The 27,974-nt window shown below is 41.7% G+C and overlaps 1 protein-coding gene across 1 annotated transcript; it reads right to left on the reverse strand.

The window, feature by feature from the left end:
- Nucleotides 1-27,841, reverse strand: HACD1 (3-hydroxyacyl-CoA dehydratase 1). Its single transcript, XM_054436005.2, has 7 exons — nucleotides 27,529-27,841; nucleotides 14,641-14,758; nucleotides 14,436-14,454; nucleotides 14,270-14,358; nucleotides 10,006-10,127; nucleotides 4,638-4,816; nucleotides 1-802 (listed from the first exon to the last, which is right to left on the reverse strand). The coding sequence occupies exons 1-7, from the start codon at nucleotides 27,783-27,785 to the stop codon at nucleotides 720-722; spliced, it is 867 nt and encodes a 288-aa protein (XP_054291980.1). The 5' UTR covers nucleotides 27,786-27,841; the 3' UTR covers nucleotides 1-719.
- Between the last annotated feature and the right edge of the window lie 133 nt (nucleotides 27,842-27,974).

Consider the following 27,974-nt stretch of genomic DNA (forward strand, 5'->3'; position numbering starts at 1 on the left):
CTTATGCTCTTCCTAACCCCTTAAAACCTTCACAGTTGAAAAGCTTGTCCTTAAGTGGCTAATTTAAATAAAAAACAGATTTCCTTAGCAGTATAAGTAATTTCAGCTGCCTAGAAATATTTCCAAAGAATATTTTCCAACTGTGACATCTACTTGAATATTTGTGTGCTTTAATGCTGCTACTTTATCTACATCAAAAGTCTTACTTTAGCAAATTATATCCACGCTTCCAAACATTGTTATTAATCATAATGCTGCCTTATTTCCTGAAAAAATAGATTGTGGGTTCAAAAATACCAATACATTATTAACAAGTTGTTATAATTTTGCATTTATTTTCATTTATAAATATCACATAAATATCACTGGCAGGTATAATAGTAAATCATTAAACTAATTTCTAAATATTGATTTAAAAAGCTTTGAGCATGTTTCAAAAAAAATTCAGCAAAAGTTTTTTTTCCCCCAGATAATACACCTAATTATTTTCCTAATAATCAATACCTACCCAAGAGTTACTGATATTTGCACAGTTCTTGTAAAAAATAGATCTGGCACAAGAGGAACACAAATACTGGCAAATACCACATGTCTCAAGTTATATTTTAAGAAACCATACAATCCATGATATTTCACAAAGTTGTTTATTCCTGTTATTAAAACTTGGACTCAGGTAATCTTGGTTATTCTGGAAAAAGCACCTTGTTTGCAGAGATCATTTAATCATCCTTTTCTACAATCACCTCTCCATGAAGCACCTTTCTTCTTTGACGTAACATATGAAAATAGAGTTGTGGAAACACTTCATTGAAAAAGAAAACAAAGAAAAATAAGCTATTGCTTTAAAATTATTTATACTTGAAACGTGTTAAATGTGGCAATGTTAGAGAGTAAATACATCCCATACCACTGCTGTTCCCTGGATATTTACAGAGCTCAAGAGTATAAGAGTGCAAATGGAGGCCCACATACCACATGCCTAAATATTCTAATGCTGTAACTGTTGAGGTTTTGTTTTTACTTTTGCCTATTTATTTTTTTTCCTGAGAGAGAGTCTTGCTCTATTGCCCCTGCTAGAGTGCAGTAGCATGATCTCAGCTCACTGCAACCACTGCCTCCCAGGTTCAAGCAGTTCTCCTGCCTCAGTCTCCCGAGTAGCTGAGATTAAAGGCATGCATCACCACCACACCTGACTAATTTTTCTATTTTTAGTAGAGATGGGATTTCACCAGGTTGGTCAGCCTGGTCTTGAACTCCTGGCCTCAAGTGATCTGCCTGCTCAGCCTCCCAAAGTGCTGGGATTACAGGAATGAGCCACTGCGCCCAGCCTATTTTTGCTTGTTTTTAACAAACTTAAATACCTTGATTAAAATACCTTCATAATGACCTGGAAAACCATGTTTGAGTTTAGAATTCTGAACTCTTTGGAATGCTGTGCCAGAACATTCCAGCACAGGGAAAACTGGCCCGCCCAGCCTCCTCTTCTCCATTCTACTGGCTGTATCCTGTTCTGCAAGGGGTCTCCTGCACATGTGTGAGGATACCCGGGTGCATACATCTAAGCTTCATCCATACCCCTCACAAACAGCTGCCCCCTGGCTATCCTGTTTTCTCAGGGGTGTTTTCTCAGGTGATACGTGGTTAACCCTCAGGACCATGGATCAAGGAAGAAGCCTGGTTAGGGCCCAGATGCATGCTCATTGCCCTCTGGAGAGCAAATTCCATGGTCTCAGGTTTCTAGAATGTGATCTAGAAGGCAGTGGGGTGCTGTGTGGAGTGACCACAGAAGGGCTACAACAAGGTCCTCTTAACAGAGCCTAAAGCAGAAGCTCCTCCTGGCTAGGTGTAAGGGTATTTAATCTATTATATAATAAACACATAAATACATATGTTATTAGGTCAGTTGGACAAATTGTCATCTGTCCAATCAAATTTGAAGAATATTTTGAACCAATTTGAACTAGTGTTTTAAACCAGTGTTTCATAGTATAAATGTTGGTGGATAAACAAATTAATATCAGCTATAAACAATACCAGTGTGAAAATATTTCTGAATATGATGATCAGAATAATCAAACCAATGAACCTTATCACTAAACAAGCTTTGAATATCCTGCTTAGGCAACTCTGGGTAAAAATTTCTTTGTAAAACTTAGCTCAAACAGAGCAAAAATACACAATATGTTTTATTTCTTTCTATTTAGGTACTTCCTAACTTAAGAAAGGTTACCATCATATTATATATACCTAGGGGGCTAAATCTATTCATGTCATAATTACTTAAACTCACTGACCAATTATTGTAAATACTTCCATAAAATTCTGAGTAGCAGAACAGAAGGTATGGGCTTGAGTTCAAACCCTGGCTTTACTCACCAGCTAGTGATTTTTTTTTTTTTTGAGATGGAGTCTCACTCTGTCACCCAGGCTGGAGTGCAGTGGTGCAATCTCGGCTCACTGCAACCTCTGCCTCCCTGGTTTCAGTGATTTTCCTGCATCAGCCTCCTGAGTAGCTGGGACTACAGGTGCCCACTACCATGTCCGGCTAATTTTTGTATTTTTAGTAGAGCCGGGGTTTCACCATGGTGGCCAGGCTGGTCTTGAACTCCTGACCTCAAGCGATCTGCCCACCTTGGCCTCCCAAAGTGCTGGGATTACAGGTGTGAGCCACCACACCAGGCCGCAAGCTAGTGATTTTTAAGCAACTCACTTAACCTCTTTCATCTTAATGTAAATGAGAAATAATACTACTACTTTTGAATACTAAGTACTCAAAAAGTACTTTTAATTAGCAAAGGATTTAATAAGCAAAGTAAAATTAACTGATTTATTACTAACATCAAGAATGCAAGGGGAGGAGGGAATTTTAAAAAAAAAAAAGAAAAAGAATGCAGTGGAAAACATGTCCTGGGCTGAGTGATCCTCTGGCCAGTGGGACTCAGCAGCTGGCAGCATGGTGAACTGGGAAGCTGCTCCTGGTACCTGCCAGAGTCTACATCTCCCAGCACAACTGAAAAAGGTGCTTCAGGCCCTCCATTTCCATGGACATGCCTCAAAGGCCATGAGGAAGAAGAGAACCCACTGTTTGAACCTGTAACTGTCAGACAGACACCTAAGCAAGCTCTGGTTCTGTTCAAGTAATGCTACCATTAAGCTGCCATTGGGAAAAGAGAGGGATGTGAACCAACACAGTAGGCATCCCCTCCTTAGCTCTCCTGAACTGGCTGGGGTAGAAAATCAGATACAGAATCAGGCTGAAGTGCTAGAAGACAAGGGGAAAACACATCTTTCACCACTAAGTCAATTTTGACTTTGGGAAAGATACAAGTTGGAGACGTTTGCCAGGGGCGGTGGCTCACGCCTGTAATCCCAGCACTTTGGGAGACCAAGGTGGGAGGATCCCTTGAGGTCAGAAGTTTGAGACCAGCCTGGCCAATATGGTGAAACCTTGTCTCTACTAAAAATACAAAAATTAGGTGGGCACTGTGGCAGGCACCTGTAATCCCATAAACCTGAGAGGCAGATATTGCAGTGAGCTGAGATTGCGCCACTGCACTACAGTGTGGGCAAAAGAGCAAGACTCTGTCTCAAAAAAAACAACAAAAAAAAGTTGGAGACCTCAAGGGGCTGGCCAGGTTTTATGCTCATGTCCTTTAGATGAAATAATTTGTATCACGTCGATGTAGATTTTAAAGCTATCAATATTTGACTTAAAAATATATCACTATTAGCCCTTTGTTTTTTTGTTTTTTTGTTTTTTTTTTTGAGACAGAGTCTCACTCTTGTTGCCCAGGCTGGAATGCAATGGCACCATCTCAGTTCACTGCAACCTCTGCCTCTCAGATTCAAACGATTCTCCTGCCTCAGCCTCCTGAGTAGCTGGGATTACAGGCATGCGCCACCATGCCCAGTTAATTTTTGTATTTTAGTAGAGACAGGGTTTTACCATGTTGGCCAGGCTGCTCTCGAACTCCTGACCTCAGGTGATCCACCTGCCTCGGCCTCTCAAAGTGCTGGGATTATAGGCATGAGCCACCGAGCCCAGCCTAACTATTAGCACTTAAATGGAGTAAAGCCTTACCAATTCACTGCAACTACTAAAAGATGATGAGAAATTAGTGAAAAGGCTGACTTATTCAAAATCCTTTAATAAAAGAGGCTTTATTATTTGCAAGTACATAGAGCAAAACAAATAAGACTCAAAACTACTCCTAGATGATTTTTCCAAATATATGCTTAATGAATAGATAGAAATGATCTGAAATTTTCTTGGATACAGTGTTTATACTCAAACATATAATTCTAAATGCTTGTAAAAAGTGCACTAATGCTTTAAACATGATTTATTTTTATCTTTCTTAAAAAAACAAATCATACCAAGCTGATATTTAAATGATTTTGAGAACGCAATCATCCATGCGTTAATTTACTTGCCTTTACTCTCATAGCTAATGAAATGTCTTCTGCCTCTATCTCCCTTCAATTTTCCCAAATTATCAGTAAATATGGGGTTAAACTGAAGTTTTAATGTATTTGTAAGCAATTATTTCTAATTATTTCCCCTTGCTTATTATTATATCCTTTCAAAAATTTCCACATCATATGTCAAATCAAAGTACTAATAAGTATATACTTACAAGGTATATATGACGCCATAGTTATAAGAAGAAAATAATAGTAGTCAAAAGAGACATTGTATTTGTTAGGAAGTCTTATTGAAAACATTCCCGTTTTCTTCACATACGGCAAGGCAGCGTATATTGTAAGAAGTTCACCAGCAACTCCAACAGGATATAAGATGATAAAAAAATTATATCTGGAGAAAGAAAAACCTCAGAGAATTATTTTTCTAGAATAATTATTAGACTTTACATTACAGGTCTATTGCTACTACTAAATTTAAACTTCAAAATTCTCTTTTCTTTACATATTTACAATAACCTTATGTAAGGTTAATAGTTGTACTTTAATCATTTGCTTATTGATTATCATCCTTCTTTTCCTAATATCAGTTTCCATAATAGGCAATGTCTTTTTAATAAAATAGTATCAACTTATTTTAGAGTACCAAAATACTTTTATGTATAAAAAAATATGTAGTTTTTCTTGTTTTTGTTTTGAGATGGAGTTCGCTCTTGTCACCAGGCTGGAGTGCAGTGGCACAATCTTGGCTCACTGCCACCTTCACCTCCTGGGTTCAAGTAATTCTCCTGCCTCAGCCTCCCAAGTAGCTGGGATTACAGGTGTGTGCCACCACAACCAGCTAATTTTTGGTTTTCTTTTTTTTTTTTTTTTTTGAGATGGAGTCTTACTCTGTCACCTAGGCTGGAGTGCAGTGGCACAATCTTGGCTCACTGCAACCTCCGCCTCCCGGGTTCAAGCAATTCTCCTGCCTCAGCCTCCTGAGTAGCTGGGACTACAGGCACCCGCCACCATGCCTGGTTAATTTTTGTATTTTTAGTAGAGACGGGGTTTCACCATGTTGGTCAGGCTGGTCTTGAACTTCTGCCTTCAGGTGATCCACCCGCCTCAGCCTCCCAAAGTGCTGGGATTACAGACGTGAGCCACCATGCCCGGCCTACGTAGCTTTAAAAAAAGTATTTTAATGGTAACTTCTTTGGTGCATAAAATCACAAATGACTGCTTTTGTCCGCGGCAGCTAGTAATTTATTGATCAAATGCTGCATTTAAAAAGGCCAGTGATTATCCTAAATTTTATATCTAAACCTTGAAATTACCAAGGTAGTTATTTTTAAGAGGCATTGAAAAAGTCTTTGTGGTTACTAATGAAAAGCAATTATTGCAGAAAACTGATAATACCACCTGAAGCATGAGTAGCTACTAATGAGTATATTACATTGTCTAAAACTGCTCCCGTAACAAAATAAATTGATAAGTTAGTTCCTGAATTCCCACATTAAAGGAAGAGTTAGCTTGTTTAAAGTAGAGCTAAGAAAGTTCTACTCTAAATCCAAAGTCATCACGTGTTCATTTGGTCTGTGGCAAGGTCTGGAATACACAGTAGGCCAGGCATCATGTATGCTTCCAATTAGGAAACACTCTGTGTTCTACTGGCTGGTCTCCAATAAGAGTTGCGGTGGCTCACGCCTGTAATCCCAGCACTTTGGGAGGCTGAGGCAGGCGGATCACGAGGTCAGGAGATCAAGACCATCCTGGCTAACATGGTGAAACCCTGTCTCTACTAAAAATACAAAAAATTAGCCCGGCGTAGTGGCGGGCGCCTGTAGTAGTCCCAGCTACTCGGGAGGCTGAGGCAGGAGAACGGCGTGAACCCGGGAGGCGGAGCTTGCAGTGAGCCGAGATCGCGCCACTGCACTCCAGCCTGGGCGACAGAGCGAGACTCCGTCTCAAAAAAAAAAAAAAAAAAAAAAAAAGAGGGGCCTAAAGGATCCAAGATGATCATATTTCTTCATTAAAAAAAAAATCATTTTTCTCCAACTCAGTCATTATGTAACAGTTACCACAGAAAACTAAAGTCAAGAGGCCAGAGTGCAAGACCACCCTGGCAGTATAGTTAAGACGCCGTCTCACAAAAAAAAATTTAATTAGCAGAGCACAGTGGTGCATGCCTGTAGCCCCAGCTACTTGGGAGGCTAAGGCAGGAGGATTGCTTGAGCCTAGGAGGTCAAGGGTGCAGTGAGCCAAGACCACACCACTGTCCTCCAGCCTGGGTGACACAGCGAGACCCTGTCTCAAAAAAATTAAATTTAATTTAAAAAAAGAAAAATGTTTTTAATTTAAAACAAAAGGTCAACATTTTGATGGAAAAAGAAATCAATCTGTATTTTAGTTAATCATTTTGTTGGCATTAAGAAATATCTATAAAGTCAAAGTTGTCAGTATTGAAGAAGCTTGGAGACAAATTAAAAATCACCTTATTCCTGTATGTCAGGGATATGCGAAGATAAGAGATGGGGAGGAGGGCAGAATTATTTGCCAAAATAGATGAGCTGTTCAAGAAAGAAGAATGATTCCTTCACTGTACCTGTTAATCCCTTCCTGGCCTTTGGAGAAACTCCCTGCTTTCTTACCAGTCTTGGGTAGTTATTTGTGTATCATTTAAATCAATCTTTCCCTATACCTCAATTTATTAAATCCCATAACTGGACATTTTATATACCTGTCTCAGTAAAATACCCAAACTGATTAAGTTGCAATTTTTACTTTATGTGGTTTTCAAAAGATTTTTTTTTTTGGCAGGATTGTTCTTCAATAGAAGAAAAAATTAACACTCCTACAATAAGCTAGTTGAAAGTCTTAAGGGCAATGAAAATTTCTAATGAAATGGAAACAAATTATATAATTTGACTTTACTTGCACTTCAGAAAGATTGCATGTTACTACCTCTCTAAGTTCTGAGGGCAGTATGGGAGATTTAACTATGGATAGACCACATTAAAAAAAAAAGATACAATGCTTCTTTGAAGGTTCCCAATTACTGTCTAAAATTTTTTTGAAGGGAGTGCATTTTCTAAATTAAAACGGAAATCAATATGAAAAACCTATTCTAAGGACTCTTCCAAGAACACTTATAACACATAAATAGAATCAAAGTATATTCAAACTGTAATAAGAGGCCAAACTACGTATAAATAAGAAGCCATTTCTAAAGTGTAGTTTTATTTGAGAACAACAGCTTCAACATCTGAACATAAATACAAATATTATTTTGCATACTTAATGGAGTTGGGAAATATATTTAGATGGCTGGGATTTTTAAGATATTTTTGACATGAAACATAATTATTTATGATTATGATCAACTGACAATGTATTATGTAACACATGATTTCAAAGCTGAAAGAGTGTATAACTTGTTGAACATTAAGGCAATGGATAAACACTCTTTTTTTGAGACAGAGTCTCGCTCTATCACCAAGTTGGAGTGCAGTGGTGTGATCTCAGTTCACTGCAACCTCCGCTTCCTAGTTCAAGCAATTCTCCTGCCTCAGCCTCCCAAGTAGCTGGGAGTACAGGCACATGTGGCTAATTTTTTTATTTTTCAGTAGAGACAGGGTTTCACCATGTTGGCCAGGCTGATCTGGAACTCCTGACCTCAAGTGATCCACCCACCTTGGCCTCCCAAAGTGCTGGGATTATAGGCATGAGCCACCACGCTCAGCCTGCAATGGATACACACTTTCTAAACAGCAAATTTAAACATACGATGGCAGAGTTTTTATCTTTTCCAGACACTCAAGACATGCAAATGCATTCCAAAAGGCAGACACACAAAGCCATCAAGTCTAATGTGCCTGACCTCAGGAAAATGTGCAAAGTACAGTCTGCTATCTTCTTCAGGCAAATTTTGTAAATTCAGCACATGAAAAGAGACTATATGGTAAGTTAGTATTTTTAAAGGTGCCAGAGGTCCAGAACATTGTCATGTGAAATGATATTGATGTGTTCTAGGATTAGAGTCCAGCTACACTCAAAACTCCCAACCTTTAAAAAGCCCAGTCACTAAAGGTAAATACATTTTCATGTATAGTAAGATTAAAACCAACCAAATCCATATAAATGGTAATACAACCTTCTTATGACAGACAAGACACTTAAGCTCAAATTATAATTTCAAAGTATTTCATCATATGCGAAGTGGTAAGCCACAAGTGTCTAAAAAAGAGCTAGAGAATATTAAAAAGTCAAAAAGAATATATAACATGGCCGGGCACAGTGGCTCACACCTGTAATCCTAGCACTTAGGGAGGCCGAGGTGGGTGGATCACTTGAGCTCAGGAGTTCGAGACCAGCCTGGGCAACGTGGTGGAACCCCATCTCTACAAAAAAAATACAAAAATTAGCCAGGTGTAGTGGCCTGCGCCTGTACTCCCAGCTACTCGGGAGGCTGAGGCAGGAGAATCGCTTGAGCCCAGGTGGTGGATATTGAAGTGAGCCAAGATCGTGCCACTACCCTCCAGCCTGGGTGACAGAATATTTGAGACCCTGTCTCAAAAAAAAAAAAAAAAAAAAAGAGAAAAAACCCATAAAACACAATTAACAGTGATTATCCTTGGTTAGAGAGATTATAAGTAATTTAAAAGTGGTTTTCCTTCTTTTTGGTTTATATATTCTCATTTATTATATTTGAACATGTATAATACATGAGATTAAAAAATAGTAATTGACCAGGCATGGTGGCTCACACCTACAATCCCAGCATTTATCACCACCTGACATATCACATATTATTAGTTTATGTTTTGTCTTCATCATAAGACAGAGAATTTGTTTTGTTCATACCTACATCTCAGGCATACAGTAGGCACATACCATTTGTCATTGTTATTGCTACCATAAATTACAATAAAAGAATAAAATGAACAAGTCTATACTGATTTGTGACTTGTTCTCCAAAGAGCAGTTTTGCTTTTATAATAACGTTCTAAAATGTCAGTTGCTCAAAGAATTCAAATTTCAAGAAGAACAGATATCTTTTGCTTTAAAAACTGTTGCTTTAGGATATATTTGGAGCCTTTCAAATAATATAAATTTTATCCACATTCCAAATAATACAATTTTAAGTAAGTGTGACTTTTTAAAATGTCTCTGCAACTTAAAGCAAAGAAAAAAAACCAATCACATTGTATAAATGGCATAAATTGTGGCTGCTAGATTGACTATTAAAATAATTTACATCACAGACAAAAAAACTCTATTTTTGGCACTGCTTATGTAAGCTAATTCCAAAAATGTATATTGTGCTTTCCAAAAAAAAATGAATGACTAATTCTGAGGTTAAGGATACCACAATTTGTCTTACATTGATTTCACTCAAAATATTTATTAATACGATTCCTCTCTGATCATTAAACTTTTAGAATACAAATCATAACTTGTATAATTATTAGTTATACCAGTTATACCTCCTATAACAGCATTCTGGCATCGTGAGGCTGAAACACGAATTTTAATTCTCTGGCATTAGCACACAAAATAAGCATGCACAGGACAATGAGAAACTAAACTGCAAGACATCGCCACCTGGCCCATTTAATGAAGTATGGCAAGTGGTCAAGAAGGCTGAACGTGTAGAAGGAATAGCGAGTGATCTCTGTCACAGTCCACGCGACCAGAAAAAGCACCACACTCTCCTCATTCTGGATCTGCAGAATTACAGAGAAACCCAGTGTCATTCAACCTGGAACTTACTTTTCAATGAAGGTACTTACTTTACTTATTTATTGCCTTTTATTTATAATGGAATGTTAGGGTTAGACAAATGCAATACAGAAAACTTAATGCAGTCACCATTAACATAATTAATTATAAATGTGGAACTTAAACATATCTTATGCACAGGAATAGTTGACCATAGACTGGTTTTTCTTCCCTCGTCCTTCACATCAGGCAATAACGCTATCATCGGAGGACAATGTCACCTTGCTGAAACCAAAATCTGACCCTCCTACTTCTAGTAATCATTGAATCACACCTGTTATACTCTAGGACCAACGCTTGAATTGCTCACTCATCTTTGGCCCTTTTACTACTATTTTAATTCAGGGATTTATCATCTCTCATCTTGACTACTATAACTGTTTCCTAAACAGTCTTTCCTCTCTTTATTGTCCTCTTGAATGCAAGTTTTCTTTTAAAAAGAAGTCAAAGAAGCAAATACATAAAAAACAAATTAGAATCAGCTAAGTCCTGTGATTTAAAAGTTTCACTGGTCCCACACTTCTTAACAGAATAAAAGGATGAGCCCTAATACCTGGGCACCATATTCAAGCTTCTTTACAATCCTTGCTCGGAAATCTCTCCAACTTCATCTACAATTACTCAACCCTCCTACCTACTTCTCTCTCTGATGACACTAGATGTTGTTATTTCCAGAATATGCTCTGAACTTGTATAATTTAACACATGCTATTCCCTCTCACTGGACTGTTACTCTCTTATTCCATAAAAAATCTTTTCCCATCTTTCAAGATTCAGCTAAAACATCTCACCCTCTAGAAAACTGACTCCAACCCTCTCCTCTCACCCTGAGCAGTTATTTGCTCACCACCCTTATTTATTTATTTATTTATTTATTTGAGACGGAGTCTTGCTCTGTCACCCAGGCTGGAGTGCAGTGGCGTGATCTCAGCTCACTGCAACCTCCACGTCCTAGGTTCAAGTGATTCTCATGCCTCAGCCTCCGGAGTAGCTGGGATTACACACCTTGCTAATTTTTGTATTTTTAGTAGAGACGGGGTTTCACCGTGTTGGCCAGGCTGGTCTCGAATTCCTGATCTCAAGTAATCTGCCTGCCTCAGCCTCCCAAAGTGCGAGGATTACAGGCGTGAGCCACCGTGCCCAGCCCAGCACCCTTCTTCTACTGTACTTTGTTCATATCTGTGTTGTGGTATTTGCCAATCTGTACTAAGAGATGTCTGGCTAACTCTTGTACATATCAGCGCTCAACATCTGTATCCCTCCTTAAGGGAAGCCTTCTTTCACTCCCTACATCAGACTAAGTCCCTAGGTATACTGCAACACATACCAAGCTCTTGCTTCAAAGCACTTAACACTTATATAATTAAATATTTGTTTAGCTTCTCTCCCAAGTATAGGCTCCACCAGTGAGAACCATGTTTGTATTATCAACAGCCATATCCCAGCACACTGCTGGGCACAGATGAGGTGCATGATTAGCATTGTGCATGATTAGTATTGTGCATGATTCAACGTTAAGTGTCCCCCACTTCCCAAAAACCAGTACACTTGACAGCTGGGATTGCCTTGTTCTTTTGTTTTTCTTTTTGAGACAGAGTCTCACTCTGTCACCCAGGATGGAGTGCAGTGATGATGCAATCTCGGCTCACTGCAACCTCTGCCTCTTGGGTTCAAGCGATTCTCCTGCCTCAGCCTCCCGTGTAGCTGGGACTACAGGCGCCCACCACCACACCTGGCTAATTTTTGAATTTTTAGTAGAGACAGGGTTTCACCATATTGGCCAGGCTGGTCTCGAACTCCTGACCTCAAGTGATCCACCCGTCTCAGCCTCCCAAAGTGCTGGGATTATAGGCGTGAGCCACCCCACCCGGCCCACCTTATTCATTTCTGTAAATCCAGAAATTTGCACAGCACCAGGTGTACAGAATGCATTCAATAATATTGGTTGAATTAATTAAGGAGTGCTGAATAGGTACCAGTGGGAAACTATCGTCAGCAAAAAAATAAATAGGAATATTAAGGCAGAGATCCTCTGGAGGATAAACGGGGCAGATGGGTCCTGTTTTATTTTTGGAACTCGCAACTCTCAAGCTTCCCTTTACCTCCGTCTCTCTAGTTAATGTCTAGTTAATGTTGTCTTTCTTCTTCATTCTTCAGACTCATGGTGGTCCTAACTCAGCTATTATATTCCCTCATTGCCTGGAAGAGTCTCTCTTCTAGTCTGTGAATGCTGTCCTCCTGCTTTCAAACTAGTAGGCAAAGTTAATTAATAGTTTGCCTCTCCCGTGCCATGTGCTCACTGCTATCTGCACTATCTGCATGGCAGTTGCTGGTTAGGGAACAGGGAACTCAAGCAAGTTGAGTGAAAGATACTAGTCAAGAGGGATAAAGTTTAAAGGGCAGGAGGTCAGTGAACTGTCTCCACGCAGACAGGAGGCCAGTAAAGCTAAGAGGAACAGAGAAGAGGTCAGGTGTCAGTCCCCAAGCATCTAAGAAAGGCATCTGAGAGATGGAAAGGAGGCCAGAGATCTATCCTCACGTAGACAGGAGGCTCTAAAGGCTGTCAAGAAGGTCAGACGGGTTGACATAGGAAATGTTCCTGTCATGGGTTTAATTTTTTTTTTTTTTTTTTTGAGATGGAGTCTCACTCTGTCACCCAAACTGGAGTGCAGTGGTGCGATCTCAGCTCACTGCACCCTCCACCTCCCGGGTTCAAGCAATTCTCCTGCCTCAGCCTCCCGAGTAGCTGGGATGGCAGGCGCCCACCACCATATCTGGCTAATTTTTGTATTTTTGGTAGAGATGAGGTTTCACCATGTTGGCCAGGCTGGTCTCGAACTCCTGACCCTCAGGTGGTTCACCCACCTTGGCCTCCCAAATTGCTGGGATAACAAGCGTGAGCCACCTCGCCTGGCCCTGTCATGGGTTTAAAATGCCCAATATCTTGACATAGCAGCATGGTGTCTTTCTCGCCTGAAAGGTTTGAATCATTAATTAGATTCAATAATTAGGTCTGTCTCCTGTCATGCCTCAGTAAAAATTGTTCATTTTTCCTAAAGCTCCTTAGCACTTTTTTGACAATTATTTTTAATTGGAAATTTAAATTGCATATATTTATGGTGTACAACATGATGTTCTGAAATATGTACACATTGTGAAATGGCTAAATCAAGCTAACGAACCTATGTATTACCTTATATACTTATTTATTTGTGGTAAGATCACTATTCTCTTAGCAATTTTCAAATATACAATACATTGCTATTAACTATAGTCACCACGTTGCATAATAGATCTCTTGAACTTAATTCCTCCTAACTAAAATTTTTATCCTTTGACCCCTTCTAACTTTTAGTCTTTTCCATTTGTTCAGATCTACAGAACCGCATTTACTTTTATGTCTGTTGCTATAATACTCAATGCTAAATGAGATATATATATATATATTTTTTGAGACGGAGTCTTGCTCTGTCAACCAGGCTGGAGTGCAGTGGCACAATCTCAGATCACTGCAACCTCTGCCTGTCGGGTTCAAGCGATTCTTCTGCCTCAGCCTCCAGAGTAGCTGGGATTACAGGCACTCGCCACCATGCCTGGCTAATTTTTGTATTTTTAGTAGGGACAGGGTTTCACCATGTTGGCCAGGCTGGTCTCAAACCACCCGCCTTGGCCTCCCAAAGTGCTGGGATTACAGGTGTGGGCCACTGCGCCTGGCAACAAATAATAAATTGTATACTGACAACTTTGATGACATAATCAAAGAGGACAACTTAGACTGAACAGAAATTCTGTAGAAAAGAACATTTTCTGCAGGTTATTTGACAGAATCTGGATACTAATTTCAAAAACTGGAAAATATCAAAGGAGAATATATTATGGATATAAGATGCCAATATTTGGGTTTGTTTGTGTTTCAAAGTCATTCTGCTAAGGTACTAAGTCAGTGCACAATATCTAAAACTCAAAACCAACTCCTTTTTGTCCAATGCTACCACTTCCTGAAATATACAAATGTTAATATTTTAGATTCCTATGAATGGAAAGCTTTCCTGCAGGCTCAAGTAGACAACATGTTTGTGTCACTTACTGGTTTTATACTGTGAGTAATGAGCCACACCATAAAGATTCTTGAACTCACTTGGACCCCAGTCACAAGCACAGAAGTAGGTACAATTCCTTAAAAAGAAAAACAAGTCAACTATTGCCCTAAAGGCAATTTATAATAAAAGTATAAAATTAAAGCAAAAACTCACCAATTAAACAGTGAACTATCTGTAAGCAAATAGAAAAAAAATCATTACATCAATAATAGAAAACATTAAATAAACCACTGTCAACATTGGTATTAAGCAAATCCATAGGTGGTATGTAATCAGCAAAATCATATTGATTTTGCACAACAAAAAATGTTCACATAAATATTACAGCAATAGAAAAACAGCATGATGGAAAACTTACCTCAAGCAAGGCAAATGTCTGGAAAAATTTAAGTGTCTTCTGAATACTTTTATATAAACCTCTGTGTGTTCCTTTTTCCATATAAAAACGTACCATGGCAATAGCTAGAACCAACCACCTAAAAAAAAAAAGTATTTTATAAAGTTCTTTCGAACTTAATACCACAGATTTATACATTTGTGTTTACACCAGGATTATTCAAAATAGCGAAAAGGTGAAAGCAACCCAGGTGTCCAAAAGTGAGTGAATGGATACTTGAAATGTGGTCTATACAGGCCGGGCACGGTGGCTCATGCCTGTAATTCCAGCACTTTGGGAGGCGGATCACGAGGTCAGGAGATCGAGACCATCCTGGCTAGCACGGTGAAACCCTGTCTCTACTAAAAATACAAAAAATTAGCCGGGCGTGGTGGCGGGCGCCTGAGTCCCAGCTACTTAGGAGGCTGAGGCAGGAGAATGGCGTGAACTGGGGAGGCAGAGCTTGCAGTGAGCCAAGATCGCGCCACTGCACTCCAGCCTGGGCTACAGAGTGAGACTCCATCTCAAAAAAAAAAAAAGAAAAAGAAATGTGGTCTATACAGACAATAGAATATTTACCTTAAAAAGGAAAAGAAATTCTGACATATCAATCATGCAACACGGATAAACCTTAAAGACCTTACGCTATGTGAAATAAGCTAGGCACAAAAGGACTAATACTGTATGATCATTTTTTTCTTTAATAAATTTCTTTTTTTGCATTGTGTGTTGCTGTCATCTTTAACAATTAACAATTATTGATTGATTGATACAGGGTCTCACTCTGTCACCCTGGCTGAAGTGCAGTGGCGCAATCTTGGCTCACTGCTGCCTTGACGTCCAGGGCTCAAGCGATCCTTCCATCTCAGCCTTCCCCACAGCTGGGACTACAGGTGTGCGCCATCATATCCAGCTAATTTTTGTATTTTTTGTAGATATGGGTTTCGCCATGTTGCCCATGCTGGTCTCAAACTCCTGAACTCAAGCGATCCATCCACCTCAGCCTCCCAAAGTGCTGGGATTACATGGTGTGAGCCACCATGCCCAGCCTGTATGATTTAATTTATATGAGGTATACCTAGGGTAGTCAAATTCATAGAGACAGAAAGTAAGATAGTGGTGGCTAGGGGCTGGGACAGGTGGGGCAATGAGGAGTTAGCATTCACTGCGTGCAGAGTTTCAGTTTTGCAAGATGAAAAGTTATGGAGACAGAAGGAAGTAATAGTTACACAAAAATGTGAATGTACTTAATGCCACTGAACTTACACTTTAAAAAGGTTAAGATGGGCCGGGCCGCAGTGGCTCACCTCTGCAATCCCAGCACTTTGGAAGGCCGAGGCAGGCGGATCACCTGAGGCCAGAAGTTCGAGACCACTCTGGCCAACATGGTGAAACCCTGTCTCTACTAAAAATACAAAAATTAGCCAAGCGTGGTGGTGCACACCTGTAGTCCCAGCTACTCGGGAGGCTGAGGCAGGAGAATCGCTCCAACCTGGGAGGCAGAGGTTGCAGTGAGCCAAGATCGTACAACTGCATTCCAGCCTGGGTGACAGAGGAAGACTCCATCTCGGGGAAAAAAAAGTCATCAATTAATATTTACTTAATTTTCACTAACGGCAACAACAATTGCCAAGCCACAGATAGAAGATCAGCCATGGGCCTGCTTTCAAAAAGGTTGTTTAAAAAAACACAAACAAAAGAAGAGGCCAGGCACAGTGGCTCACCCCTGTAATCCCAACACCTTGGAAGGTTGAGGTGGGTGATCACCTGAGGTCAGGAGTTCGAGACCAGCCTGGCCAACATAGCAAAACCCCATCTCTATTAAAAATACAAAAATTAGCCAGGTGTGGTGGTGGGCACCTATAGTCCCAGCTACTTGGGAGGTGAGGCAGGAGAATTGTTTGAACCCATGAGGTGGAGGTTGCAGTGAGCTGAGATGGTGAGCTGAGATGGTGCCACTGCACTCCAGCCTGGGTGACAGAGTGAGACTCTGTCTCAAAAAAATAAAGAAAAGAAAAAAACAGCCTGGGCAACGTGGCAAGATCCTGTCTCTGCAAAAAAAAAAAATTCTAGAGGCATGGTGGCACATGCCTGTGGTTCCAGCTACTTGGAAGGCTAAGGTGGGAGGATCACTTGAGCACAGAGGCTCTGGTTGCAGTAAGCCATGTTTGTGCCACTGTAGTCCAGGCTGTGCAACAAAGACCCTGTCTCAAAAAAAAAAAAAAAAAAACAAGAGAGAGAGAAAGAAAAAAGAAAGAAGAAAAAAATATGACATGCCCTTGCTTTTAAACTTACGTTTCCATATAAATATAGCTTATGTTCTATGAATTAATGGTACTTTAAATATAAGCTAGAGTTGTGGAGACCAGCTTTCTCATAGTACTTCTCACTCTTCCTAAAGTCACCAATGAGAAGTTATTTTGTTCCAGTTTCCCTTGCAATTACAAAAGCACGTTTAAGTTTAAGCAACTTACCTCATCTGTAGCTTTTTAAAAGCTCTAATAACTCACCCAGGGAATGAGGAGCTACCCTAGTCTTTTAGATAGTTTCCAAAGAGTCTAGTAAGTAGATTTATGAAATATAAAATTATATTTTATATTTTATATTAATATATTTATATTAAAAAATTTTAACTTTTTTAACCAAACAACACTCATACAGCGGACAAACGGCTTGAAAAGATTCCTGCAAAGAATCTACTAACTGAATCTGATGAAAATGCATGCTCAAGAGAACAATAAGATGGCAGAATGACACTTCTGTTCTTAGAACATAATAAGGTAAAAAGCAATGACTTATTTATCAGATTGGCAAGAAGTCAAGTAAATATCTGAAAGGACCACAAGGACCTTTGAAATGCAGACATATTCATCATATTCATGATAATAACAATGACAATAATAAGTGTATTGTCAGAGTGCTTTCTATGTCTTAGACACTGTTTTCAATGCATAACATACTAACCTCAAATCCTCACAATAACCCTATGGGGCGAGGGTCTTCTATTATCCTATTTCACTACTGAGGAAATAGGCAGAGAGGGTCACACAGCCACCACTAAGCTCGGAGTATATGCTCTTAAGCCACTATGCTGTATTGGTCTAGCTCTAAGTATATACTGTGCCCTGAGATACCAGTTAATCATAACAATTCATATTTACATTATAAATATATTTTTAAAGTTATATGGAGAGTCTATGCTCAAATATTTTAATTGATAGTAGCATGCTATCCAAAAAGTTTGAAGGCCACTCTTTTAGATGAGATAATCATCTTCTAGAACATTCAGTTACTTACCCTGAGTCTTAGAGTAAGTTAATGACTGAGTCTGAAATAGAACCTCTGCAGTCTCCAGACTCCCTAGTCCTGACCCCTTTCCACTCTACCCCAGCTTCACTGTGGCTATAACTGATGGATTCATCTCATGTGAGCGCCAACACTGAACTCGGTGCTGGACTGATCCTACGGCACTCATCTGAATCATGTTTTAGGTACCTTCCACAACTAAAGTGTTATGATTTCATTATCTTCAATTCAAAGTCCCCATGTTTCTTCTACTAAGAAAACAAAAAGTTTAAGATATTTTCATTCACATTTTCCATACACTTGTCTTTTTTAGGTGAACCCAAATCAGATGTCCACAAAAGATAAGTTTGAAAGGCAATTATTAACCTACCAATCAAAGGAGTCATTCGGATGGCAAGTTTTCTACATTTTTAAACAGCATTGTATAAAAATCCATGCATCGTTAACATTATAACAAGTTCTACTGTTGCTCTATAGGTGGCAGTATTGTACCACCTAGCATAGTATCATGATCATGCCACTCACTAAACTTTGGGAAATAAAAGAAATTGACAGGCTCAGGGGTTTGAAAGGACACATCGAACCATCTATTCTAACCTCTTGTCTATTTTTCCATAAGTAAGGCCAGGAGCCAATTGAATCAGGGTTCACTTCCTAAGCCCTCCATCACAAAGGGTGACAGTCAAAGAAAATCTCTCTAAGGGTCCTATATTGAACCAGTTTTGAACTTCCTTCATCTATCGGTTTAGTAACTATAATAAAACAAACAGAAAATATTTCAAAAGCAATTGGAATTTCTGCAGTTAGGATTTTTTTTTTTTTTTTTTGACAGATTCTCGCTCTGTCCCGCAGGCTGGAGTGAGTGGTGTGCCCGTGGCTCATGGCAGCCTTGGGTTCCCAGGCTTCAGCAATCTTCCCACCTCAGCCTCCCGAGTAGCTGGGACCACAGGGGTGTACCACCACACCTGGCTCATTATTGTTCTTGCTGTTGTGGGTTTTTTTTTTTTTTTTTTTAGTAGAGATGGAGTCTCCCTATGTTGCTCAGGCTAATCTTGAACTCCTGGGCTCAAGCCATCTGCCTGCCTCAGCCTCCCAAAGTAATGGGATTACAGGTGTGAGCCACTGCACCTGGCCAGACTCTCTCTTTTATGATGCTAGCAGTTACTGATATTGCCTAGATCCATTATTTCAATAATCATTGAAAAACAATACTCTAGCTTGCTATTTCCTTTGTATAACTCCTTTAGCCATTTGGAGGCTTGGACCGAAGATAGTCTTCAACTTTCATATACTCCATACTTTCTTTTTTTTTTTTTTTTTTTAAATGGAGTCTTGCCCTGTCACCCAGTCTGGTGCGATTTCGGCTCACTGCAACCTCAACCTCCCAGGTTCCAGTGATTCTCATGCCTCAGCCTCCCAAGTGGCTGGGATTACAGGTACCTGCCACCACACCTAGCTAATTTTTGTATTTTTAGTAGAGACGGGGTTTCAACATGTTGGACAGGCTGGTCTCAACTCCTGACCTCAAGTGATCTGCCTGCCTCAGCCTCCCAAAGTACTGGGGTTACAGACGTGAGCCACCACGTCTGGTCCATGCTTTCATATATTGTTCATTGACACCTCTAAACTGCCTTTTCTAGATAAAAGTTATACTTTTGTTTAGCAGCCAATATGTGAGTGCTTCAACTGATTGTACACCGGCACTCATGCCAATAACGAGTCAAACTGAAAGATTCATAAAAGAAAAAACGCCTGAGAAACTGAATTTCACTAAGATTAAGACACCTGCTCTTTGAAAGTCACTGTTAAGAGAACACAAAATCAAGCCCAAACTGGAAGAAAATATTTGCAAATCACATATTTGGTAAAGCACTTGTATCCAGATTGTATAAAGAACTTTCAAAACTCTGTAATAGGAAATCAAACAGCCCATTAAAGAAAAAAATAGGCAAAAGGGTTTTGTTTTTTTTTTTTTTTGAGACGGACTCTTGCTCTGTCACTCAGGCTGAAGTGCAGTGGCACGATCTCGGCTCACTGCAAGCTGCGCCTCTGGGTTCATACCATTCTCCTGCCTCAGCCTCCCGAGTAGCTGAGACTATAGGCGCCCGCCACCACGCCCGGCTAATTTGTTGTATTTTTAATAGAAATCAGGTTTCACTGTGTTAGCCAGGATGGTCTCGATCTCCTGACCTCATGATCCACTTGCCTCGGCTTCCTAAAGTGCTGGGATTAACAAGCGTGAGCCACCGTGCCCAGCTAAAAATGGGCAAAAGATTTGAACAGATACCCAAGAAGATATACGATTGGCAAGTGAAGCACATGAAAAGATACTCAGTATCATTAGTTACTAGGGAAAACAAAATCAAAATCCCAATGAGATAACAAAGTGTACTTCTCAGAATGTCTAAAATTACAATGACTGACCACACCAAGGGTTGGCAAGGATGTGCACCAATGGGAAGTCCCATTCATTGCCAGAGGGAAGATAAAAGGGTATAACCACTTTGGAAACCAGTTTGGCAGTTTGATAAGAAATTACACTTTGGGAGGCCAAGGCACTGGATCATTTGAGATCAGGAGTTTGAGACCAGGCTGGCCAACCTGGTGAAATCCCGTCTCTACTAAAAATAGAAAAAAAATTAGCCAGGCATGGTGGCGCACGCCTGGAGTCCCAGCCACACAGGAAGCTGAAGCAGGAGAATCGCTTGAACCCACAGGCAGAGGTTGCAGTGAACCTAGGTTGCACGACTGCACTCCAGCATAAGTGGCACAGTGAGACTCCATCTCAAAAAAATAAAAGAAATTAAACACTTGACTACCCTATGACCCAGCCCCAGCCCCTCCGCTCCTAGGTATTTACCCAAGCAAAACAAAAGCATATGTTCATACACAGACATGTACATGCATGCTTATAGTTTGATTTGTAATAGCAAAAACTGAAAAGAGCCCAAATGTCCATCAACAAATAGATGGATGAACAATTTGTGGTAGGTCCATTCGCAGTTCTATCCTCAGCAACAAAATAGATTCTATGCAGCAATAAAAGATATAGCCCTTACTTAACATTCTGGGAAATGAACCTTGGGTTTCTTGTTCTATTAAATCATACTAAGTATATTGTGAAAATATCTTACTTTCTCTTTCTGCAAGAAGTGCAATTTTAGGCCAGACACAGTGGTTCACACCTGTAATCCCAGGATTTTGGGAGGCCAAGGTGGGTGGATTGCTTGGGCCCAGGAGTTCAAGACCAGCCTGGGCAACATGGCAAGACCTTGTCGCTACAAAAAATTTAAAAATTAGCCAGGTGTGGTGGCACGTGACTGTAGTCCCAGTGGCTCAGGAGGCTGAGGTGGGAGGATCACTTGAGCCTGGGAGGCTGAGCAGTGAGCTGAGCTGGTGCTACTGCACTCCAGAGCCAGACTCTGTCTCAAAAAAAAAAAAAAAAAAAAAAAAAGTACAATTTTAAATAAAGCACTAGGAATAAAAATGAACATTTGTAAACATCCACTGTGCATCAGGCATCCTGCTAAGAACTTCATGTCCATTATCTCTTTATTCCTTTATAATCTAGCTAAGTAGTTGTGCTGTTCCAACTTTACAGATGAGAAAACTAAGAGTCAGAGAGGTTAAGTAGCTTATCTGAGGTTACCCAGCTACAAAGGAATGAGACACAACCTTTAAACAACACCTTTCTGTATTGTGTACAGACTAAAATCCAAACATGTTAGCAAAGCATCTAAGGCCCAGTGCAATGGACCAAGCTACCTGTCCGCCTTCATTTCCCACTCTACACTTCAGGCCCTCTTCTTTTTTTTTTTTTTTTTTTTTTTTTTTTTGAGACAGAGTCTCACTCTGTTGCCCAGGCTGGAGTGCAGTGGTATGGTCTCGGATCACTGCAACCTCTGCCTCCCGGGTTCAAGAGATTCTCCTGCCTCAGCCTCCCGAGCAGCTGGGACTACAGGTGCACGCCACCACCCCCAGCTAATTTTTTGTACTTTTAGTAGAGACAGGGTTTCACTGTGTTAGCCAGGATGGTCTCAATCTCCTGACCTCGTGATCCGCCTGCTTCAGCCTCAAGTGCTGGGATTACAGGCGTGAGACACCACGCCCAGCCCAAGCCATCTTCTTGATGCCTCAACAGATGTCTTGCAATTTCAGATCTCTGTCCTCTAACTCATGCTGTTTCCCCACTTATGCCTATTAAGTCCTTCACTGCTCAGTTTAAATGCTATGATCTCTCAAAGAAAACTTTCTCGAATTCTCCTTACCTGTCTGTCCTCCGACACATCTGCTTAGCACTTATCTCATTATTTTATTGCAACTGTTGTTTATATATTAATGCCCCAGGTTACCCTGCTTCAAGGACAGGGCCTAAAGTATTTGAAGGACAATGCATTTATATATACGGGATCAAAAGTATTTGTCAGAAAGAAAGAGGGAGGGAGAGAAATGCTCATTTCCCTATTATGAGCAAGTGGCATAAAAATCCTTACATCTGGCCAGGTGTGGTGGCTCACATCTATAATCCCAGCATTTTGGGAGGCTGAGGTGGGCAGATCACGAGGTCAGGAGATCGAGACCATCCTGGCTAACACAGTGAAACCCCGTCTCTACTAAAAATACAAAAAAATTAGCCAGGCATGGTGGTGGGCGCCTGTAGTCCCAGCTACTCGGGAGGCTGAGGCAGGAGAATGGCATGAACCTGGGAGGCGGAGCTTGCAGTGAGCTGAGATCGCGCCACTGCACTGTAGCCTGGGCGACAGAGCGAGACTCCGTCTTGAAAAAAAAAATCCTCACATCTGCCAGGCATGGTAGCACTCCCCTGCAATCCCAGCTACTCATGAGGCTAATGTAGGAAGTCACTTGAGCCCAGGAGTTTGAGGCCAGCCTAGGCAACAAAGCTAGACTCCATCTCAAAAAAAAAAAAAAAAAAAAAAACCCTAAAAAATCCTTACATCCTTTAAAGGTATAATTCTACTTCTGGGAATTTATTACACTAAGCCACCAATTGAACAGAAACCAATAAAAGCAAAATGTCATTAGGGGCATGATTTAATCCATTATTGTATATTAATTCTATACACTCATATGTAACGGTCAGAAAGTATAATTATGAAAACCTGACAGACCATTAAGTGAAAATGGAAAAATATACAATACAGCAGATAATACAACAATGCTGTAATACATTCACTCATTCATTCATTCAAATATTTATTGAGTACTTCATGGAGTTTACACTCTAATGGAGATGACAGACAATAAGCATTGCAAATAAGTAAAATCTATTGTACAATCATATGAAAGAAAGTCGGATGGAGAAAAATTAACAGGCAAGGGAGATAAGGAGTATGTTTCACTATTCAAATTGAGATGGCCAGGTAAGGCCTCCTTGAGAATGAAGTTTTGAGTAAAAGCTTGGAAGAGGTCAGATATTCATATGAAACATAAAAAGAAAATGAAAGTGTGTGATAGGCTGATAAAATAACAAGATGTTTTTTACATTTATGTAAAATTTTATAATATTTCTTAAATACTATTCCATTGCTTTGCAATTTGGGGTGTGTGTGTGTGTGTGTGTGTGTGTGTGTATGTGTGTTTTGTTTTTGAGATGGGGTCTCACTATGCTGCCCAGGCTGGTCTTAAACTACTGGGCTCAAGCAATCCTCCTGCCTCAGTCTCCTGAGTAGCTGGGATTACAGGTGCATACCACTGTTCCCAGCTTGTTTTGAAAATTATTACAAAAAAAATTAATAAACACACCAAAGTTCTGTTAACAGAGAAATAAAATAAGTTAAATGAACAAAAAGAGCCTCAACTAGTCTTCTGCTGTCCACCCCATGAAACGTGTAAGTTCTTGTCCCAATTTCAACACTACAACTTCTTCAACCTTATTTACCACTATTCCCCAACAGCATCTTCCAGTTCAATCAAGAGAATACATCAGGCTTGCATATCGTGCCTATTTCCAGAATTTATATCACCTGAAATGTCTACTCTCTATGTATGCAAATCTTATTCCTTCTTCAAATCTCAATGCCTCTAGAAAGCCTCTGAAGAGTCAGTTACAGAGATTATTCCATTTCAATATCCCTCATTTTGTAAACATGACAAGGAAACTTCTCAATAGAGGCAGAGGGAGACAAGTTTAGAATAAGCCCTGATTTGCCAGGGAAGGGTCAGAGGGACAGAATGGAGAAAGCATTTAATTCTGCACCAGGTAAGGCAGGAGACCTGGAAAACTTCAAACAGGTCGATTTGATTAGAAGTCATGGGAATAACAGGAGAACATTATACAAAAGTGAAAAACCTGAGCACAGAAGCAGAGCGCTGTGAAAATACATGGTGCTTTGAGGGACGAGTGAGTCAGAGATATCAAATGCAAGTTGACTGGAAAGGGGAAGCGGGAGCAGATTGCAAAAAGCCTTGAATGGCAGACAGCCTGAATCCCTTAGATCAGGGTGGAGGTGGCAGGGAGGCACTGAAGTCTTTAAACTGGAGCTATGCATTGATGTTCATTTTTGAAATATAAGTTGGCTTTCAAGACAGAGAGTCAACTGAAAAGAGAAAGGACAGACACCCAGTTAACACAAGGCACATATTTCAAAATGTTTACTGGCTGGGCACAGTGGCTCACACCTGTAATCCCAGCACTTTGGGAAGCCAATGTGGGAGGATCACTTGAGAACATCCTGGGCAATATTGCAAAAACCTGTCTTTACAGAAATTATTATTATTAGTGTGTGTGTGTGAGACAGAGTCTCGCTCTATCATCCAGACTGGAGTGCAGTGGCACGATCTCTCAGCCTCCTGGGTTCAAGCGATTCTCGTGCCTCAGCCTTCTAAGTAGCTGAGATTACAGGCGTGTGCCACCATGCCCGGCTAATTTTTGTATTTTTAATAGAGACGAGGTTTTGCCATGTTGGCTAGGCTGGTCTCAAACTCCTGGCCTCAAGCGATCCACCCACCTCGGCCTCCCAAAGTGCTGGGATTACAGACGTGAGCCACCGTGTTCAGCCTACTCTACAAAAAAAATTTTAAATTAGCTGAGGATGGTGGTGTGCGCCTGTAGTCCCAGCTACTCAGGAGGCTGAGGCAGGAGGATCGCTTTGAGCTTCGGGGTTGGGGCTGCAGTAAGCACCACTGCACTCCAGCCTGGAAAACAGAGCAAGGGCTTGCCTTAAAAAAGAACAAAAAAAGGAAATAAAAGGAAACGTTTATTTTATTTTATTTTATTTTTTGAGACGGAGTCTCACTCTGTCGCCCATGCTGGAGTGCAGTGGCGCTATCTCGGCTCACTGGAAGCTCCCTTTGCCGTGTTCACGCCATTCTCCTGCCTCAGCCTCCTGAGTAGCTGGGACTATAGGCGCCCGCCATGGCGTCCGGCTAATTTTTTGTATTTTTAGTAGAGACGGGGTTTTGCCGTGTTAGCCAGGATGGTCTCGATCTCCTGACCTCGTGATCCGCCCGCCTCGGCCTCCCAAAGTGCTGGGATTACAGGCGTGAGCCACCGCGCCCGGCTCAGGAAACGTTTATTAACGAGACTATCACAGAGGTGAGAGAATTCTTTCAGTTCCGAATGCATTTAAAGGCAGCATCATTTGGTGACTGCTGCATTGTTGTAAATACATTAGTTTTCTCTCTTTCCAAGATTATAATTTAGGAAGAAAGAAAGATGTAGTAGCAGGACAGTGGAGTCAGAGAGTCTGGGTTGAAACCCATGTCTGACTGAAACTTGCTGGCTGCGATCTTGGGCAAGTATCTGTGCCTCACTCTTCTAATCTATATAATGTAATATCATGTGCCCCTCACAGGACTTTAAAGGACTAAAAATACACCTAAAATAACCAACACAGTTCCCTGCATAGTAAGTCCTCAGTAAATAACATTTGTATGAACTGTATTTGGCATTCAATATCATATGCTAAGCACATAATAGAAACTCAATCACCATAGGTAAAGATTTATTAAATTTTTGTCAATCACATTTTTCTATAAATCCTGGAGAAAGTTTAAAATATTAAGCCGGGAGTGGTAATCCCAGCACTTTTAGAGGTTGAGGTGGGGGGATTGCTTGAGGCCAGGAGTTTGAGACCAGCCTAGCCAACACAGTGAGAGCCCATCTCTATTTTTAAAAAATTAAAATAAAATATTAGGCCGGGTGCGATGGCTCACACCTGTAATCCCAGCACATTGGGAGGCCGAGGTGGGGGAATCATTTGAGGTCAGGAGTTCGAGACCACCCTGGCCAACATGGTGATACCCTGTCTCTACCAAAAATACAAAAATTAGTGGCGCGTGGTGGCCCACGCTTGTAGTCCCACCTACTCCGGAGGCCGAGGCAGGAGAATCGCTTGAACTCCAGAAGCCGAGGTTGGCAGTGAGCGGAGATCGCACCACTGCACTCCAGCCTGGGCGACAGAGTGAGACTCTGTCTAAAAAATAAAATAAAATACTGTCAGGGCGGGATGGCTCACGGTTGTAATCCCAGCACTTTGGGAGGCCGAGGAAGGCGGATCACGAGGTCAGGAGATGGAGACCATCCTGGCTAACATGGTCAAACCCCGTCTCTACTAAAAATACAAAAAAATTAGCCAGGCGTGGTGGCGGGCGCCTGTAGTCCCAGCTACTCGGGAGGCTGAGGCAGGAGAAAGGCGTGAACCCGGAAGGCGGAGCTTGCAGTGAGCCGAGATCGCGCCACTGCACTCCAGCCTGGGAGACAGAGCGAGACTCTGTCTCAAAAAAAAAAAAAATAAATAAATAAATAAATAAAAAAGAAAATAGTAAACTTTTCCTCGCATTTACATAAGTTAATACTTCGAGTGATAATGTGAAAATAACTTTTTTAAAAGGCAGTGCAATTTAGAAATGGAAAAGCATTTTCCCAACAGGTTTTGAGAAGCAGTTGACACAAAAGTCACTTCGACAGCTCTGCGAAGAGCGACAGTCATTGTGTAACCTTAACTTGCAAAGTCATACTCAAAGCCAAAAGTCAAGGTCCAGGGTATCAGCCACGGAGCCTGAGGCCATAAAGATGCTGGGCAGGAGCTCCAGGCTGGGATAAGGGGGGTGGTCATTTCAAAATCGTCCCAAGTGACAAGCTCTAGGACGTGCTATGCTTTAAAAAAAAAAAAAAAAAAAAAAAAAGTCGCGGTGAAATGAACAGGGGAGAAAACTCTGCCCAGCGATCGCAGCAGGAAGCTCTGCGCTCTCGAGACCATCCAGTGGCCAGGACTGGGCGCTCCTTCAACAGCAGCGAAGGCAGCGGGGCCCGGGCCGCAGCCGCCTCCCCCGCGGGCCGGCCCCGCATTCCTACCCCGGTCTATACTTAACCTTCGGCCAGCGCCCCGCCGTGCACCGTATTAGGCAATGCCTGGCGCGCAGGGCCCGGCCTCCCCGCCCGCTCCATTCAACCCGGCGGTGGCCGCGGCGACAGCTCCCTTCCCCCACGGCTGCTGCCCGCACCCCCCGCGCCCCTCACACCCAGGCCCGCGCCCCCGGAGCCCGGAACCTCCGCGGACCGCGGCGCGGGGAGGGCCCGAGGGTGCCCCGCGGCGCGCGTACCCCGCGGTCATGGCGATGTTGTAGAAGGTGAGCCAGGCGGTGGCCAAGAACCCCAGGCGCCTCCGCTTGCCGGGAGCCTCCCGGTCCTCGCCGGCCTCCGAGGCGCCGCCGTTGGTGCCGTTCTCGTCGCTGGACGCCATGGTGGCCGCGCACCCGGCGGAGGTGGGAGAGAGCGGCAGGAGCGTGGGAGGGGACCCTGCCCAGCCTGCAGCCCGAGCGCCGCTGCCCGCTGCCGCCGCCTCCGTCAGGCGCCCCATGTGTCGCGCGCAGGGGGCTCGGCGCAGCCAGCCCTACTGACAGCGAGGGGGAGGAGCGGACGCCCCCGGCCCCCGCCCGCCACGCCCCCGCCCCGCCCCGCCCCGCCCCTTGGGAGCGCGCGCCATTCGGGGGCCAGAACGCCTGGCCCTGGCACTGGGGATCCAGGACCCGCGAGCCCCGGCACGCTT

This window comes from Pongo pygmaeus, chromosome 8 (genome assembly GCF_028885625.2).
Source record: "Pongo pygmaeus isolate AG05252 chromosome 8, NHGRI_mPonPyg2-v2.0_pri, whole genome shotgun sequence".
Taxonomy (NCBI): domain Eukaryota; kingdom Metazoa; phylum Chordata; class Mammalia; order Primates; family Hominidae; genus Pongo; species Pongo pygmaeus.